Genomic DNA, 14113 nt, shown 5'->3' on the forward strand with positions numbered 1-14113 from the left:
AAAATTTCGATATATATACCGACGGTTTTTTGGTAAGAACACTATGGAATTTATGTCATACCGAAATTTCGGTATACCGACGTGACGATATACCAAAATTTCGATACGATATCGGTATTCATTTTTTGATACCGAATTTTTTGGTACGATATACGGTATTATTTGAAAAAATCGGTATTCCGTACCGAACCATGTCTAGGTATAAATTTGTATTTCATGGAAAGATTATATTGAGAAATTTTGAATGGTTTTACTATGTGAAAATGTAGGATTCACTATGTTAACTACTCTTAAGCAAGCTTAAAATAAAAGGGGATAGATTTTTAAATTGATGGATCGGAGTTCAAAATATCCAATTAAACAAGTGTGACGAATGAATTTGAAATAAGCAACATCCTAAATACGAGCTTGATCACCTATTCACCTTAACGTGACGTTTGTCTTTGTGTATTATTCAAATAAAAAAATTATAAATCCTTTGACATTTTTTTTTATAAAATATATATGTAGTTCAAATTAAGTTAATCATCAATCGCCGTCCAAATTCATGACTCCGTCTTTTTATATCAGTGATGCAAATATGATGATTGATGGTAATATCTACGAATACATCTATAAATTCTACAGTTTGTTGAATGAATAATTAAAATATTTGAAATTCGACGAAATAGAAATAAACAAAATGGATGACAGGATGAGTAATCACTTCTCTTAGTTGGGCGGCATACTCTCATATAAACATTAATTATGACAAAAAATAAAAATAAAACCCAAAAACAGGACGAAGAAGGATTAAAAATTAAACCGTAATTTTATTATTCACATGTGGTAAATGTTAAAATATTTTATGGTTTAAATAAATATTGGCATGTGTGTGGCTTTTTAGCCATATGAGATTGGAGCTGGTATCTCGTGAGATGTCTCACGAATCTTTATATGTGAAACAGGTCAATCCTACCGATATTCAAAAAAAAAAAATAATACTCTTAGCATAAAAAATAATATATTTTTTATGGATGACTCAAATAAGAGATATGTCTCATAAAATACTATAAGTGAGACTATTTCACACAAGTTATTGATATGAATGTATCAAACTTGATAAATTCATGATGTTATGTGTTTTACTTAACTTGGATGGTAATTGGGTTCGAAATATGTTTTTATGTTGGAAGTTTTTTTTAAGCTAAAAAAATCATTAGGTTAGAAGGTTGATAAATCCATAGAAACAAATTTGGCTATAAAAAATGGAATAGTATTTGAAAACACAAAATGTTTACAATTCTGCAAGTCAAGCAAATTCATTCGCCACTTGATTCGCATTATTTCTACAATGTTGGATCTTTGCTACATGAATTCTTGAAGAAATTATCACCTTCGACCATCTCAAGTTGATTGCTTTCTTCAATCCTTCCTTGACTGCCACCGTCTCTGCTATATGAGAAGATAGAGCTCCATGAATAATCCAACCTTCAGCAAAAATCAGAATACCATTGTTGTCGAAGATTGAATGACGGCGGGAAACAAATATCCTCTGTATATTTCTTCCGGCGAACGTGGGAAGTCCCAAATTGTTTGAATTCGGACGAAATGTTATACTTGATTTTTCAAATTTATCTGTCCTGAGGCAGCTCGATTCTATTTCTATTGCTGGCCCAGTAATTTTGACCTTGATTGGACCAAATGGCAGATGAGATCTTAGCTGTGTGGACACTACAATAATTTTATTTCAACGGGTAAGATCTTACCACACATATAATTTCAAAAAAAAATAGTGGGTCTTATATATGCATGAACAAATCTTGGTCATTCATCCTATCATGAAGGCAATTAAGATCTTTAGATTATTTTCTGACTTGATCGTCAGAGTGTCTACGACGAACAAACCCCATATAGATAACGTGGTAATCCCATCTGCCCACTAAATCTCGCCTATATAAGTCCGGCCATGCATGTTCCTAATTTTCTCATTTCAAAATAATTAATCCTCGGAGAATTGATCAACGAAAGGATGACAATATTTAGGAATGGTGCCAACAATTCCATCTCTCTGATCTTTTATTTAATCAGTTGCTGCGTAATAATCTAAAGATCTTAATTGCCAATTTTTCATTTTATATCATGTTATTGGTCATGTTAATTCATTGTCTTAATCCAATAACTTGCACTTTTTTCTTTTCAATTTTAGTAACTTTTTTTATCGGAGTGCTGACATGCAATCTGATACATAAAATTTTTTCGATGACACGCCATCATTTTCTAGTGCAACATCATCATTTTACTGTACTACATGAGAACTTAAATGAAAAAAGACTAAATCGAAAACAAAATTCAAGTTAGCGGACCATAGTCTGATATCATGACGAAAAATGAAAACATGCAATTTACTGGACCAAAATTAAATTTTTTCCTAATAATAATTATGTGAAAAATTAAAGCTCGCCATATTCCTCTTAAACATGCTTGAAAAAAAGGATAGATTTTAAATTATGAAATTCAGAAGCATCTAAATTATAAATGTTGTTAATTTCAATACGACAAATCCTAAATTAAGAATATAAATGAACCAAACCACTTGTGAGCTATTCGAAACTTAGTTCGATAAAAATCTCGTCTGATATCATTCGTTAAACTTATCGAGCTTATCGAGTATAGATCGAACTTAAGATACTCAGCTCGTAAACTCGCGAGCCTATTTGCGAGCTCAGGCTCGAGCTCAACTCATTTATGTCGAGCTCAAGCTCAACTAGTTTATCGGGCCTTGAGTGTATAATAATAATTTGTATTATCTCACATCGAAATATGATTGTAATGAAAGTAATTGAAACACTATAAAATGAGAAGCATGCCCCATTAAATTTAATATTTTAGTCGATCTTTTGGCTAAGAATGCTCGACGAGCTCGAAAACGAGCTTAAAAATTATTTTGATTAACGAGCTAAAAAATGAGCTCGTTTAACGAGGATAAACGAGCTATTAATGATCAGATCGTGAGTCGTGAGATTAATAATTTAAAAACAAGTCAAGCTCGAGTTTGTGATAAAAGCTCGAATCGAGTTCGAATCTATATATATCATAAACGAGCCGAACCATCTCGACTCGACCCGTTTACATCCCTACCCTAAATCATCAGTAAGAAAACAAATATACGTTCGACTTGGATCACCTCAAAGTCCGTCTTGTTGTTACTCTAATAAAAAATAAAATTCTACGTACATAAATTTTTAAATGACATGTGAAAGATTGATTCCACATTTCCAAATTACTTTGAATTATCATCGTAGTCAAAATTCATAATTTATAGTGTTTTATCAGTGATGCAACATGATGAACTATAACAAATATTGTATGTATAAATTGTGCGGTTGTTGAATGAATCATCAAACCTATGTAAATGGATTTAATTGAATTTCTAAATTTAAGCATATAATAAGCTGAAGGCTTGTGAAAACAATTTGAGAAATATTGTGAAAATTGACCCTTTCCATAAATAAACCGAGTCACTGCTGATAAAATCTACATAAAACAATAAACTAATGGTTGTGTATAAACTAAGCTATTAACTAACGAATCGAAGTAGTCAAAAGTTGGGAAATTAAGAAAGGGTAGGTTATCCAACTCTGCAGGTAAATGAATTAGGACAAGTTCAATTCTTTTGTTTATTAAGGAAATCCATTCGACTTGTTCAAACATTTCAAGTATAAATACACTTGCATTTTAATGCATTTCAAACCACCTCTCAAGCTCAAACACTTCAGCAGCAATATAGCAAGTGCAATCCATTCCTAACTGCTTTTTTAAGATGGCCATCCGTATCTCTCTTGGCTTTTTGGTATTAACTTTGATATATTCATTAACTTTTGCATCTGATCCTAGTCCTCTTCAAGACTTTTGTGTTGCGGTTGACGATTCGAAGGCTTCTGGTAATTTATTCCATGATGTTCTCACGAATAAGTTAAATATCATTTTTTTAGCTTTATCGAAGTTATATTAATGTTTACTGTTATAGGATTATTTTGATCAACTTATCGAAACTTTATACCATTTTGTTTGCATTATTAGTCATAATTCGGTTTCCTTGCATGTATGTTCATGCACAATTATATGTATGATGCAGTGTTTGTGAACGGGAAGATTTGCAAGAACCCAAATATGGTATCAGCAGATGATTTCTATTTCAAGGGTCTAAACAAGCCCGGAAACACATCGAATGCATTAGGCTCGAGGGTTACTCCGGTTAATGTAAACCAAATTCCTGGGCTCAACACTTTGGGCATTTCATTGGTTCGAATCGACTATGCACCATATGGGCTCAACCCTCCTCACACGCATCCTCGTGCCACAGAAATTCTCGTTGTCGTTGAAGGTACTCTATACGTTGGGTTCGTGACTTCAAACCCAGCAAATCAAAACCAGAAGAACAAGCTTTTTACCAAGACATTGCATCCAGGAGATGTGTTTGTATTCCCCGAAGGCCTCATTCATTTTCAGTTCAACACCGGAAAAACCAATGTCGTCGCATTCGCCGGATTAAGTAGTCAGAACCCTGGAGTCATCACCATTGCAAATGCTGTTTTTGGCTCCGAACCACCGATTTCTATTGATGTTCTTACTAAGGCATTTCAGGTTGACAAGAATGTGATTCAGCATCTTCAAGGACAATTTTGGATGAACAACAACTAAAATAAACCAAACCGCAAGACAAAGCTCCATTGTTTTTCATTTCTATTTCAGTGTAATAAGGAGTAACAATCTTTGATGTTACGATATTAACAAATAATATGGATTGATATACAATTGATTTGGGTGCTTAAGATTTTATTAATTATCTCTTTTCGTCGGTTTAATTATGCCATTGCAATTTACAGCTACAATTCCTTTTGATAAAGTATAAAATAGTCAGTAAACAAGCACCACTGTTCGGATAGATTAAATTTGGTTCACTTGAGATTCTTGAAAATATAGATTTTTTTTTTTTTTGGGAAATATAGATATGACGAATCAGTATGATACCATTTAATTAAAATTTTAAAAATACAATTTCTTGGACAAGTAATAAAACGTTTTTATAAAAGTAAAATTATTTTTTAAAAAATATATGTTTTGATGATTATTATATAAATTAATGTTAAAAAAATTACATCATTATTTTATTTCTATAAACATAATGTTAAAAATAATACGTTTTGATTTACATCATTATTTTATTTCTATAAATACACAAAACATATCTCAAATGTTATTTAAAAATTATATTTGGAGAAATTTTTTCAAAAACTTTTTACAAAAAATCTTATCGAAACACATTTTAAGTTTTTTCATTTATAAAATACTAAAAATCTTTTTAAAGTACTTGTCCAAATAAAATCATTTTCAAGCAATCGGAATTGAAATATATTCATCTGGACGATTAGTTCAGTATTGATTAGTGCATTGAGAAGGGACTGTTACTTGAAGTCTAAGTTTCTTGTTTTTGCTTGAATACTAGCAAATAAATAAATTTATATCTGGAGTTTGGTATTAAATATAATAATGCTGTAGAAATAAAAATAAAAATTTCCGAAAATAAACTTTGTTCAAGAGAAAACTTCGTTTTCCGATATGCATCGCGTTACAACAAGCGAAGCTTGCTATATTATTTAGGCTACGTTTGGTTGGAAGGATATGATAAACTAATGTTTAGTACGTAAATGATGAAGAAAATGATTGTGGTAGGATTGTAATATATGGTGTAAAATAATATTAAGTTTGGTACGATTTTTAAGTGTAGGATAATTTTGAATTTTTTGATGAAGAGACGAAATTGCCCTTCTCCTTCGCGACGGCGATAGTGGCGGCGGCAGGCGGCCGTTCGGAAACGGTCTCCTTCCTGCCGGAAAATTAGCGACGGCTTCTGAAAACCCGTCGCTAATAGCGGCTGTTTTTGAGAAATCGTCGCCGATCTTGTGAAACCGTCGCTAATTTGACATTTAGCGACGGTTTATTAGTGCATGAAACCGTCGCCGATGTAGAGAAACCGTCGCCGATCTTGTTTTGAGAAACCGTCGCCGATCTTTTTTGAGAAACCGTCGCTAATTTGACATTTATCGACGGTTTATAAAACAATCGTTGCTATTTGCGAAGGATTTTTACAAACCGTCGCTAAGCGATTTTCTTTAGAAGAAATAGACTCACCCACTTGCAATTTTTTTATTCACGGTAAAGGCTATTATGGTCATTTCTTTTTTCAGTCCACTCGGATAAAACTAATCCACCCTGAAAGCATGGATACATTTGCCCTGGTAAACAGTAGAAATTGTCCTACAATTACTCAATCTCAAATTTATAAATGGAACCAAACATAAGATTATCTAACAATCCAAACTTAATCACACTTACCAAACTGGGCCTTAGTGCACTTTTTATCTCGTCATATATCCATATCGTTTGGAACTAAATAAATCTTTTTTTCTGTTGTGCAATATATTTCAGAGATGACTAATTGTTAACTAACCCTAATTAAACAATTAATAAAGTCACCAATTGAATTGATCTTTCTCCTAAAATATATTATTTTTTTCATTCACACCGGCATTAGTTATATTTAACTATATAGTAACGTAGCAGGTTATTTTATATACCCTAATTAAACAATTAATATAGTCACCGGCTGAATAATGAATATATATTTTCCCTACTTAAATATATTTATTTTTTAATTCACACTGGCGTTAACTATATTTAATTATGTAGTAAGCATCACGATTCAATCATTTTCCTTGAAGAGATAATTATTTTATCCAACAATTCATCTTCCAATAATTATATTTTTTTTCATCCATTATAATGAAACTTGTGTCTTTGGCTCTGATAGCAACAATATGACTGATCATTTTTCGTTTTATCAAAATTTATAGTTCAAGGTAATTGCATGTGTAACTCAAATTTTTTATACTGCACAAGATGTGTGTGTGTGTGTGTGTGTGACATTCTTTGAATAGACAGGTTATAAATAGGGGTGAGAAAAAATAACGATCATTCCGTTACACCACACTTACCGTACCGCAAAATAACGAACATATTGAATGTAACATTATACCGAATATTTTGGTACGTATCGAAATTTCGGTACACCGACATGACGATATACCAAAATTTCGATACGGTAGAGGCATTATTTTTTGATACCGAATTTTTTGGTACCATATAAGATATTATTTGGAAAAATCGGTATTCTGTAACGAACCATGTCTAGGTATAAATTTGTATCTCATGGAAAGATTATATTGATAAATTTTGAATGGTTTTACTATGTGAAAATGTAGGATTCACTATATTTACTACTCTTGAGCAATCTTAAAATAGAAGGGGATCGATTTTTAAATTGATGGATCGGAGTTCAAAATATCCAATTAAACAAGTGTGACGAGTGAATCTGAAATAAGCAACATCCTAAATACGAGCTTGATCACCTATTCACCTTAACGTGACGTTTGTCTTTGTGTATTACACAAATAAAAAAAATATAAATCCTTTTGACATTTTTATTTTATAAAATAGGTAGTCCAAATTAAGTTAATCATCAATCGCCGTCCAAATTCATGACTTCATCTTTTTATATCAGTGACGCAAATATGATGATTGACGGTAATATCCACGAATTCATCTGTAAATTCTACAGTTTGTTGAATGAATAATTAAAATATTTGAAAGTCGACAATGCAAGTAAAAGAATCGATCAACGTTTTCTCTACCCTCGAACAAGTAAATTATCATTGATGTAGCAAAAAATTATGATTATCCGAACTAACACGTTAGGTTCAAAACACTTGTCAAGTTTAAGTTTTGACCATCTCCAAAACAAAAAAAGACGCACCCCGATTAACAAGATCTCCGGACCAACAATTCGATGGAAAAAATTGAACGTTGAAAACGAAATATTCGTAAAATATTACAGGTGCGAAATAAAAGAGAGCTTGAAATGCCAGAAAAAAAGGGATTAACTACATCTTGCATTCAACTACAAACTAATTCAATTGCATGCTACCAAATAAAATATCAATCTATGAATTTAGTTCACATTTAACTGCTCGCATTTTAGCCGTGGCATGATTCGGAAAACTTATAGGGACTGCTCGTCATCTTCTAATGCATTGTAAATCATCCTACATGTAGAGAATATTATGATAAATTCAATAATCTCAACAAGGCTCGAGAGAGATCAAAACCAGTTTTTAATGATGATTAGAGATGCTGCATCATTTTACTTACCAGAACAGACACATGAAGAGAAGAAGTATTATGTAACCAAGCTTGAAAAGCCGTTGCTTCTTTTCCCAACTTAGCAAATTAAAGATTTCAGTTACATCTACTAGATGCTGCCTTCGAACATACCTGATACAATAAAATAATAACTCAAAAAGAGTGGCTCGATCCATCATTAGATGAACTATATGAAATGATGAACTATATGAAAACCATAAAAGGTCAATTTTATATAACCTGTGCTAAACATCAAACAAACTATTTTTGACCATGGAGAGGTTACTTGTTCAAAGTTCTGATGATTGGTACAATTCTTCATTGTATTACCACAATATCTGTTTCATTAGAATATATCATAATGACCGCAAGACATTGTTCTTGTTCTGACTCTGGTAAGCACAAAATTAAAACAACTTTGTTTTATCACTGCCTGAGGTTATTGACATTAATTTTCTCTTTCATAACATAATTTTCATCTCTTTCGAGTAGACTATGGTCTAAAATGATTCATGGGGGTGGGAAAAATGGCCAAAGTTCATGTTTAGAAATAGCAAACAAATATCTTAGCTCAAGTTCCAAACCCAATTCGGGTAGAACATTAAAAATTGAAAAAATATACAGTTTTTCTCCTACAAGTTGAACGTAAACTTCTCAACATAAATAGAAAGTCTATGAAATTATAAAAATAGAATCGTAAAAATATCATTCTCAAAAAACATGTTTCATGTTATCAGACAATCAGCAAACTGAAATACGGAGAGAAAAATGAGGTAGTCTGTTACAAGGGTGTATGTATTTATTCGTCAGATTCAAGTAACTAGAATTTCAAGCAAAGGCCAAGTGATCTTACAATCGCACATTGTAGTAGAGGTATGGAAGACAGAGAAAGCACATAACCCAATGTCCTGTTACGAGGAAGAGGACACACAAAACTCCTTGTGTAATGAATTCTGGTAAAACAACCGAGTTTATTCGAGAAGCAGAGTCATATGGATTGATATAATCAACCTCTAGATCCGCCAAGCACATGAGCTGAATTAGATATAAAAATGGTTAGATAGCATGTATAAATACATTTCACCAACAAATTGAATCAATTGAATAAGTTCCATCAGCAGGTTGCAACCACAACCAAGTAAATACAGGTAACTGAAGCATGACTGATAGCATTCAGTTGTAAATGATTAAATTCCAGGTTCTATCCCCCCTTGTCATAAGCTCAAGCGGTAAAAAACTTCAAATATTTAGAAAGATTTCAATTCCACTATTCCATTAAAGTTTTCGATTTCCATTTCTAGTAGGAATGTAGGATTCGAATTTAAGTAAAAATATATATATATATAGGTCACTAAACACTATAGAGTATAGACTGCAGTTCCATATGGCCACTCTTCAGATAAGAGTCACCATCAAAATTTGCATCTACTCACGAGAATATTTATTGGCATTTGAAGCAAACAAACACTTTAAGTGCGGCCTCAAAGAAGTTGGCCTATAACTTAAAATATGTACATATTCATGCAAGAAAAAAATCCATGAGACCATGGAATTATTCGCTGACTGCATGGCAGCACAAGCAATATTCAATCCAAATAAAATCTTTCATAAACTCACCACATGAAATTTTGCTTCAAGCCATTTGAAATAGCCAATATCTATAAACTAATTCACAAATAGTTCAGAGAAAAAAAAACCTAAGGAACCACATATGTTTCCAACAAAACCATTATCGGCAATTCAGCTGATTCAAGATGTCATCTTCCATTGGCATAAAAAAGACAACATAGTTTTTATTGAAAATACCCAAGCACAAGTTCTGGGTCAAAAATCATTTCTTTTACCGGAAAAAACAAAGACATCTATAAACTCGGGAATGAACAATAAAACAAGTAAAAATTATCCACAAATCCGAATAAGCTCTTGCCAATTTCAAGAAAACACTATTTTTTTAAAAAAAATTAATACTTCATCCCAAAAATCGAAGCAGAACAAAGTACATTCACAATCACAGCGCCAAAAGACCCAATTGATAGGATCAAATCCACAATCACATCAGGAGAAAACATTCTGATAATCATTCGACATCACATCAACCCATTAAATCAAGAAAAAGATATAATTTTGAATAAAGAAACCTGGAAAACGAGCATAACGAGTAGAGCAACAACTACGAAGAAGAACAGCAGCCACGCCCACACATCCCCCATATCCTCTTTATTCAATTTTCCAAAATACAAGCGGAGGATAGAGGGAGATGGGCAAAGATATGATAGCTAGCGCCGGGTGCGTATAGTGCCCCTGGTGCTTTACTCGAAAGACGAGAATAGGTGTTGATCTGGACTTCCACCCAGTAGGCAGTAACCCTAATGGAAGGTAAAGTAGAAGAAATAGGAACGCATTTAGGATTTCTGAGACACTTTTACTTCTTTTGTCTGCTAAATATAAATAATATTCATTTTAACAAAAATTCATAATTTTATTCCATTTTTTTCAATTATATTCTATTTATACAGTTAAAAATACCATTTCTGGGACGATTATTCTACACACTAGTAAAAAATACAAATGTATTGCATGTGCTATTATTATTTTTAATTTGATTAAATAATACTAAATAATTAACAAGAAATTATTTTCGATTTAGAAAAGTTGTTCGATTTAAAAAGGAAGTTTTATTTTGATTTTTTTTCTATTTAAAATATGGAGTGACTTGAAAAGGTTTTAAGTATGATAAAAAGAGTAATTATGAAATTAAATATTTTGATGTCCTCAAAGTAGTTATTATAATACTCTCACACTTAATATAATAGTATAGAAGTATAGATAATATTACTTTTTTTATTTTCAAATAAAAAAAGTTGTGGCAACTGCCGAAACCAATTATAATTTTGGACCAAACTGACAAAATACATCCTTGGACTCTGTAATTTCGACAAAATAACGAGGACCTGGCCGACCATTTCACTAGAGAGGAAATAAGACAAAAATAAAAACATAAAATAAAACACGTGAGGCATATATATAAATATTCACATTCATAAAATTACATAAACGTACATAATTATCCAATACAAGGTATGCATCCGAAAAAATCACAAAATCTTCGAGTTCTTAGAATAATTTTCTCGATGTTGCGGTAAAAAAATAAAGAAGTAAAACAGATGGTCGATCGACTGCCACTCGAATTCAATTTAACGTCGACTTGATACGAAGAATTTGAAACGTCTTCTTCACTGTTAGCGTTATGTTCATCACTGCAGCTGTATTTCCTAAGATAAAAGCTTCTGCAGCCTATGTCGCCAATCAAACCGACTTGCTCAAACCTGAGCAAACACATTGAAAATAAATAAACCCGTAATTCTCTGGACACCAATAGAAATTAATTTGAAAATGCTACAACATTGAGGCAATGAATTTCTGAGCAACGATAATTTGACACATGGTGCCATCAACCTCTAGGCTGTTGGGCGCTTTGAAGGCAATCCAGTGGAATGAATTGGGTTTGTATTTGTTTTAAATCTAAACGATGTATTATTGCTAATTCCGCTGATAGAACCATTAAAATAACAAAGTCTTTGTTAATAAACAAACGTGAAAACTTACTCTGAAGACTAAAGTAAGATTGATGCAATTGGCAAGTTGAAGCCGAATGCTTATCCAGAGGAGGGATTCGTCCTTCTTCGTTGTACTTTATTATCACGAGATTTATGGTTTCCTCGACGTTGGATCCCAATTTCACCAAAGTCTGAATCGGTCCAGCACTTCCCTCCACAGTCACATTCACCACAACCTTAGCATCTTTCTGGACAGTAGAGACCACCATCACTAATTAGTTATGTTCTATGACTCATCACTAATATATATATATATATATATATATCGTTTTTCTTGAGGTAACACTAATACCAAACATGGTGTTATTTATATGTCGTTTACGTTATTGAGATATTTTAACTAATTTTACCAAACAAATTGTTATGAACTGCATCCTCGATCGTAATCCATACATTACAAGACAGCTAATCCCAGAATGATCTAAATTACCTGATAGCATTTCCGAGGAAACCGAGGAGTCGATATCTCCGGTGAAGTGAATATATCCACCCATGTTACCGGCCGACACTGAACTCTCTCGTCCTCTTCCGCCGCCACCTTCTCCACGGCCTCCGTCTCACTCCCTCCAACTCCTTTGAGCAGAGACGGCTCCGACTTGCTTCTCTTCAGAATACTCACGTACTTGGACGGCTCCAGAAACTTCCTATCAGCAGCAGGCTTGATCCTCTGACGAACTGCCAAAGACTGAGATGACCTGGGTGTGCCGTGATAATTAGTTTTTTCCCTCCGGCTCGCCGGAATCCTTCTCCTCAGAACTTTCTCGCGCATATATGAAGGAATTGGGGGGTTGCAGGAAAAGGGTGGTGGTATATGTATTGGTGGGGAATGAAAGTGACAAAGGAAGTTGCTTGTTGAAAGAGGTGGTTGGGTCGATTTGCGGAGGGGTGGCGGTGGCGTGCGATGCAGTTAACATCATGAGTCTCATGTTATAACTGTCTCACGGATCTTAATCTGTGAGATGGCCTATTCATATTCACAGTAAAAAGTAATTACTCTTAGCATAAAAAATAATATTTTTTACGGATAACCCAAATAAGAGATCCGTCTCACAAATATGACACGTGAGATCGTCTCATACAAGTTTTAGTCATATTTTAAATCGGGTAGAACGTTAATTTTATTTTTAGTTATTAGATATATATAAATACATTCAATTAAATCTAGATTTTTTATTATATATTTCTATTTATTAAGCAGGTGAGATATAAAAACTACAATGTTCTCTACTATGTCATTTTCTAATATAATATGCCATTTTCAATTATCATCTACAACATAAATGAATTTCTCTCTTTTTTAAAAAAAACATTAGTACCCCTTTATTGATAATTAAATTTTTGAAAAATAATGGTAGCCATTGAGTATTAACCATGTTAAATTTATAACCCCATTTTGAATCAGGTGTTTTTTTCATACTGATGAAGGATTTTCTTTAATCACTAAAAATTTGAGTGTCCGACGTTATCCGAATTTTCGCGTACCCAAAAATCAGATAGTGAATTTTTCAGATCAAGTTCAGATAGTGAAAATGAGATTTTTTTTATAAGTATAACATGACTAGTCTTTCACTCATCACACAAGACTTAATTATGATGAGTTTCTATACATAAAGTTGATCATACTGATTTATTTTGCAAGTGTCGTGAGTTCACCTGAGATTATAACAGTATATCACGATATATGTCTTCTTGTTATATCATTGATAGTGGTATGAAGATGAGCAATTGTTATCATACATTTTATTGGAACTTATTATCTTGTTTACGTTGAGCTCAATTACATGCATTTCATATTGCATTCATAAATTTATTTCTGCATTTTTTTATGTTTATTGTTGTTATTATTTAACTATTATTTCTCATAATCATAACTTCAGTTTTACTGGGGGTGTTGTGGTTATTATTGGGTACTAATAACTGTGTTAATTGTGAATCACTACAAGAAAAACCCCAAACGACAACACACTTTTAACAACGGTTTTTGCGAAAACCGTTGTTAAAAGTGTGTTTTTTAAGAAAAAGACAACGGTTTTTATAAAACCGTTGTCTTTTGGGGGCAAACCACAACGGTTTTATAAAAACCGTTGTCTTTTGCGCACAAAAGACAACGGTTTTTCGGGTCAAAGACAACAGTTATATAAAACGTTGTCTTTGAGCGTTTTTTAGGGTCAAAGACAACGGTTTACAGAACCGTTGTCTATTAGCGCTTTTTTTGGTACATTCGACAACGGTTTTATGTAAAATAGTTTTTTGTG

At 32.6% G+C, this 14113-nt stretch overlaps 3 protein-coding genes across 4 annotated transcripts; 1 reads left to right on the forward strand and 2 right to left on the reverse strand.

Annotated features, from left to right (window-relative positions):
* The first annotated feature begins 3719 nt into the window (after positions 1-3719).
* LOC140834610 (germin-like protein subfamily 1 member 13) lies at positions 3720-4825 on the forward strand. Its single transcript, XM_073199622.1, has 2 exons — positions 3720-3923; positions 4118-4825. The coding sequence occupies exons 1-2, from the start codon at positions 3803-3805 to the stop codon at positions 4681-4683; spliced, it is 687 nt and encodes a 228-aa protein (XP_073055723.1). The 5' UTR covers positions 3720-3802; the 3' UTR covers positions 4684-4825.
* A 3059-nt stretch (positions 4826-7884) lies between these two features.
* LOC140834611 (protein cornichon homolog 4-like) lies at positions 7885-10659 on the reverse strand. The gene is made up of 4 exons (XM_073199623.1): positions 10380-10659; positions 9095-9276; positions 8251-8373; positions 7885-8144 (listed from the first exon to the last, which is right to left on the reverse strand). Exons 1-4 carry the CDS (start codon positions 10449-10451, stop codon positions 8102-8104), a joined length of 420 nt encoding a protein of 139 aa, XP_073055724.1. The 5' UTR covers positions 10452-10659; the 3' UTR covers positions 7885-8101.
* Positions 10660-11260: 601 nt separating this feature from the next.
* On the reverse strand, positions 11261-12752 carry LOC140833539 (uncharacterized protein At4g22758-like). Of its 2 annotated transcripts, none has more exons than XM_073197870.1 (3): positions 12289-12752; positions 11836-12046; positions 11261-11556 (listed from the first exon to the last, which is right to left on the reverse strand). In XM_073197870.1, the coding sequence occupies exons 1-3, from the start codon at positions 12625-12627 to the stop codon at positions 11306-11308; spliced, it is 801 nt and encodes a 266-aa protein (XP_073053971.1). In that variant the 5' UTR covers positions 12628-12752; the 3' UTR covers positions 11261-11305. The 2 variants fall into 2 exon arrangements, with proteins under 2 accessions (XP_073053971.1, XP_073053972.1); XM_073197871.1 differs by having other exon boundaries at positions 11419-11567; positions 11848-12046; positions 12289-12751.
* Positions 12753-14113: the final 1361 nt, after the last annotated feature.

The sequence above is a fragment of the Primulina eburnea genome, chromosome 6 (genome assembly GCF_022965805.1).
Source record: "Primulina eburnea isolate SZY01 chromosome 6, ASM2296580v1, whole genome shotgun sequence".
Taxonomy (NCBI): Eukaryota; Viridiplantae; Streptophyta; class Magnoliopsida; order Lamiales; family Gesneriaceae; genus Primulina; species Primulina eburnea.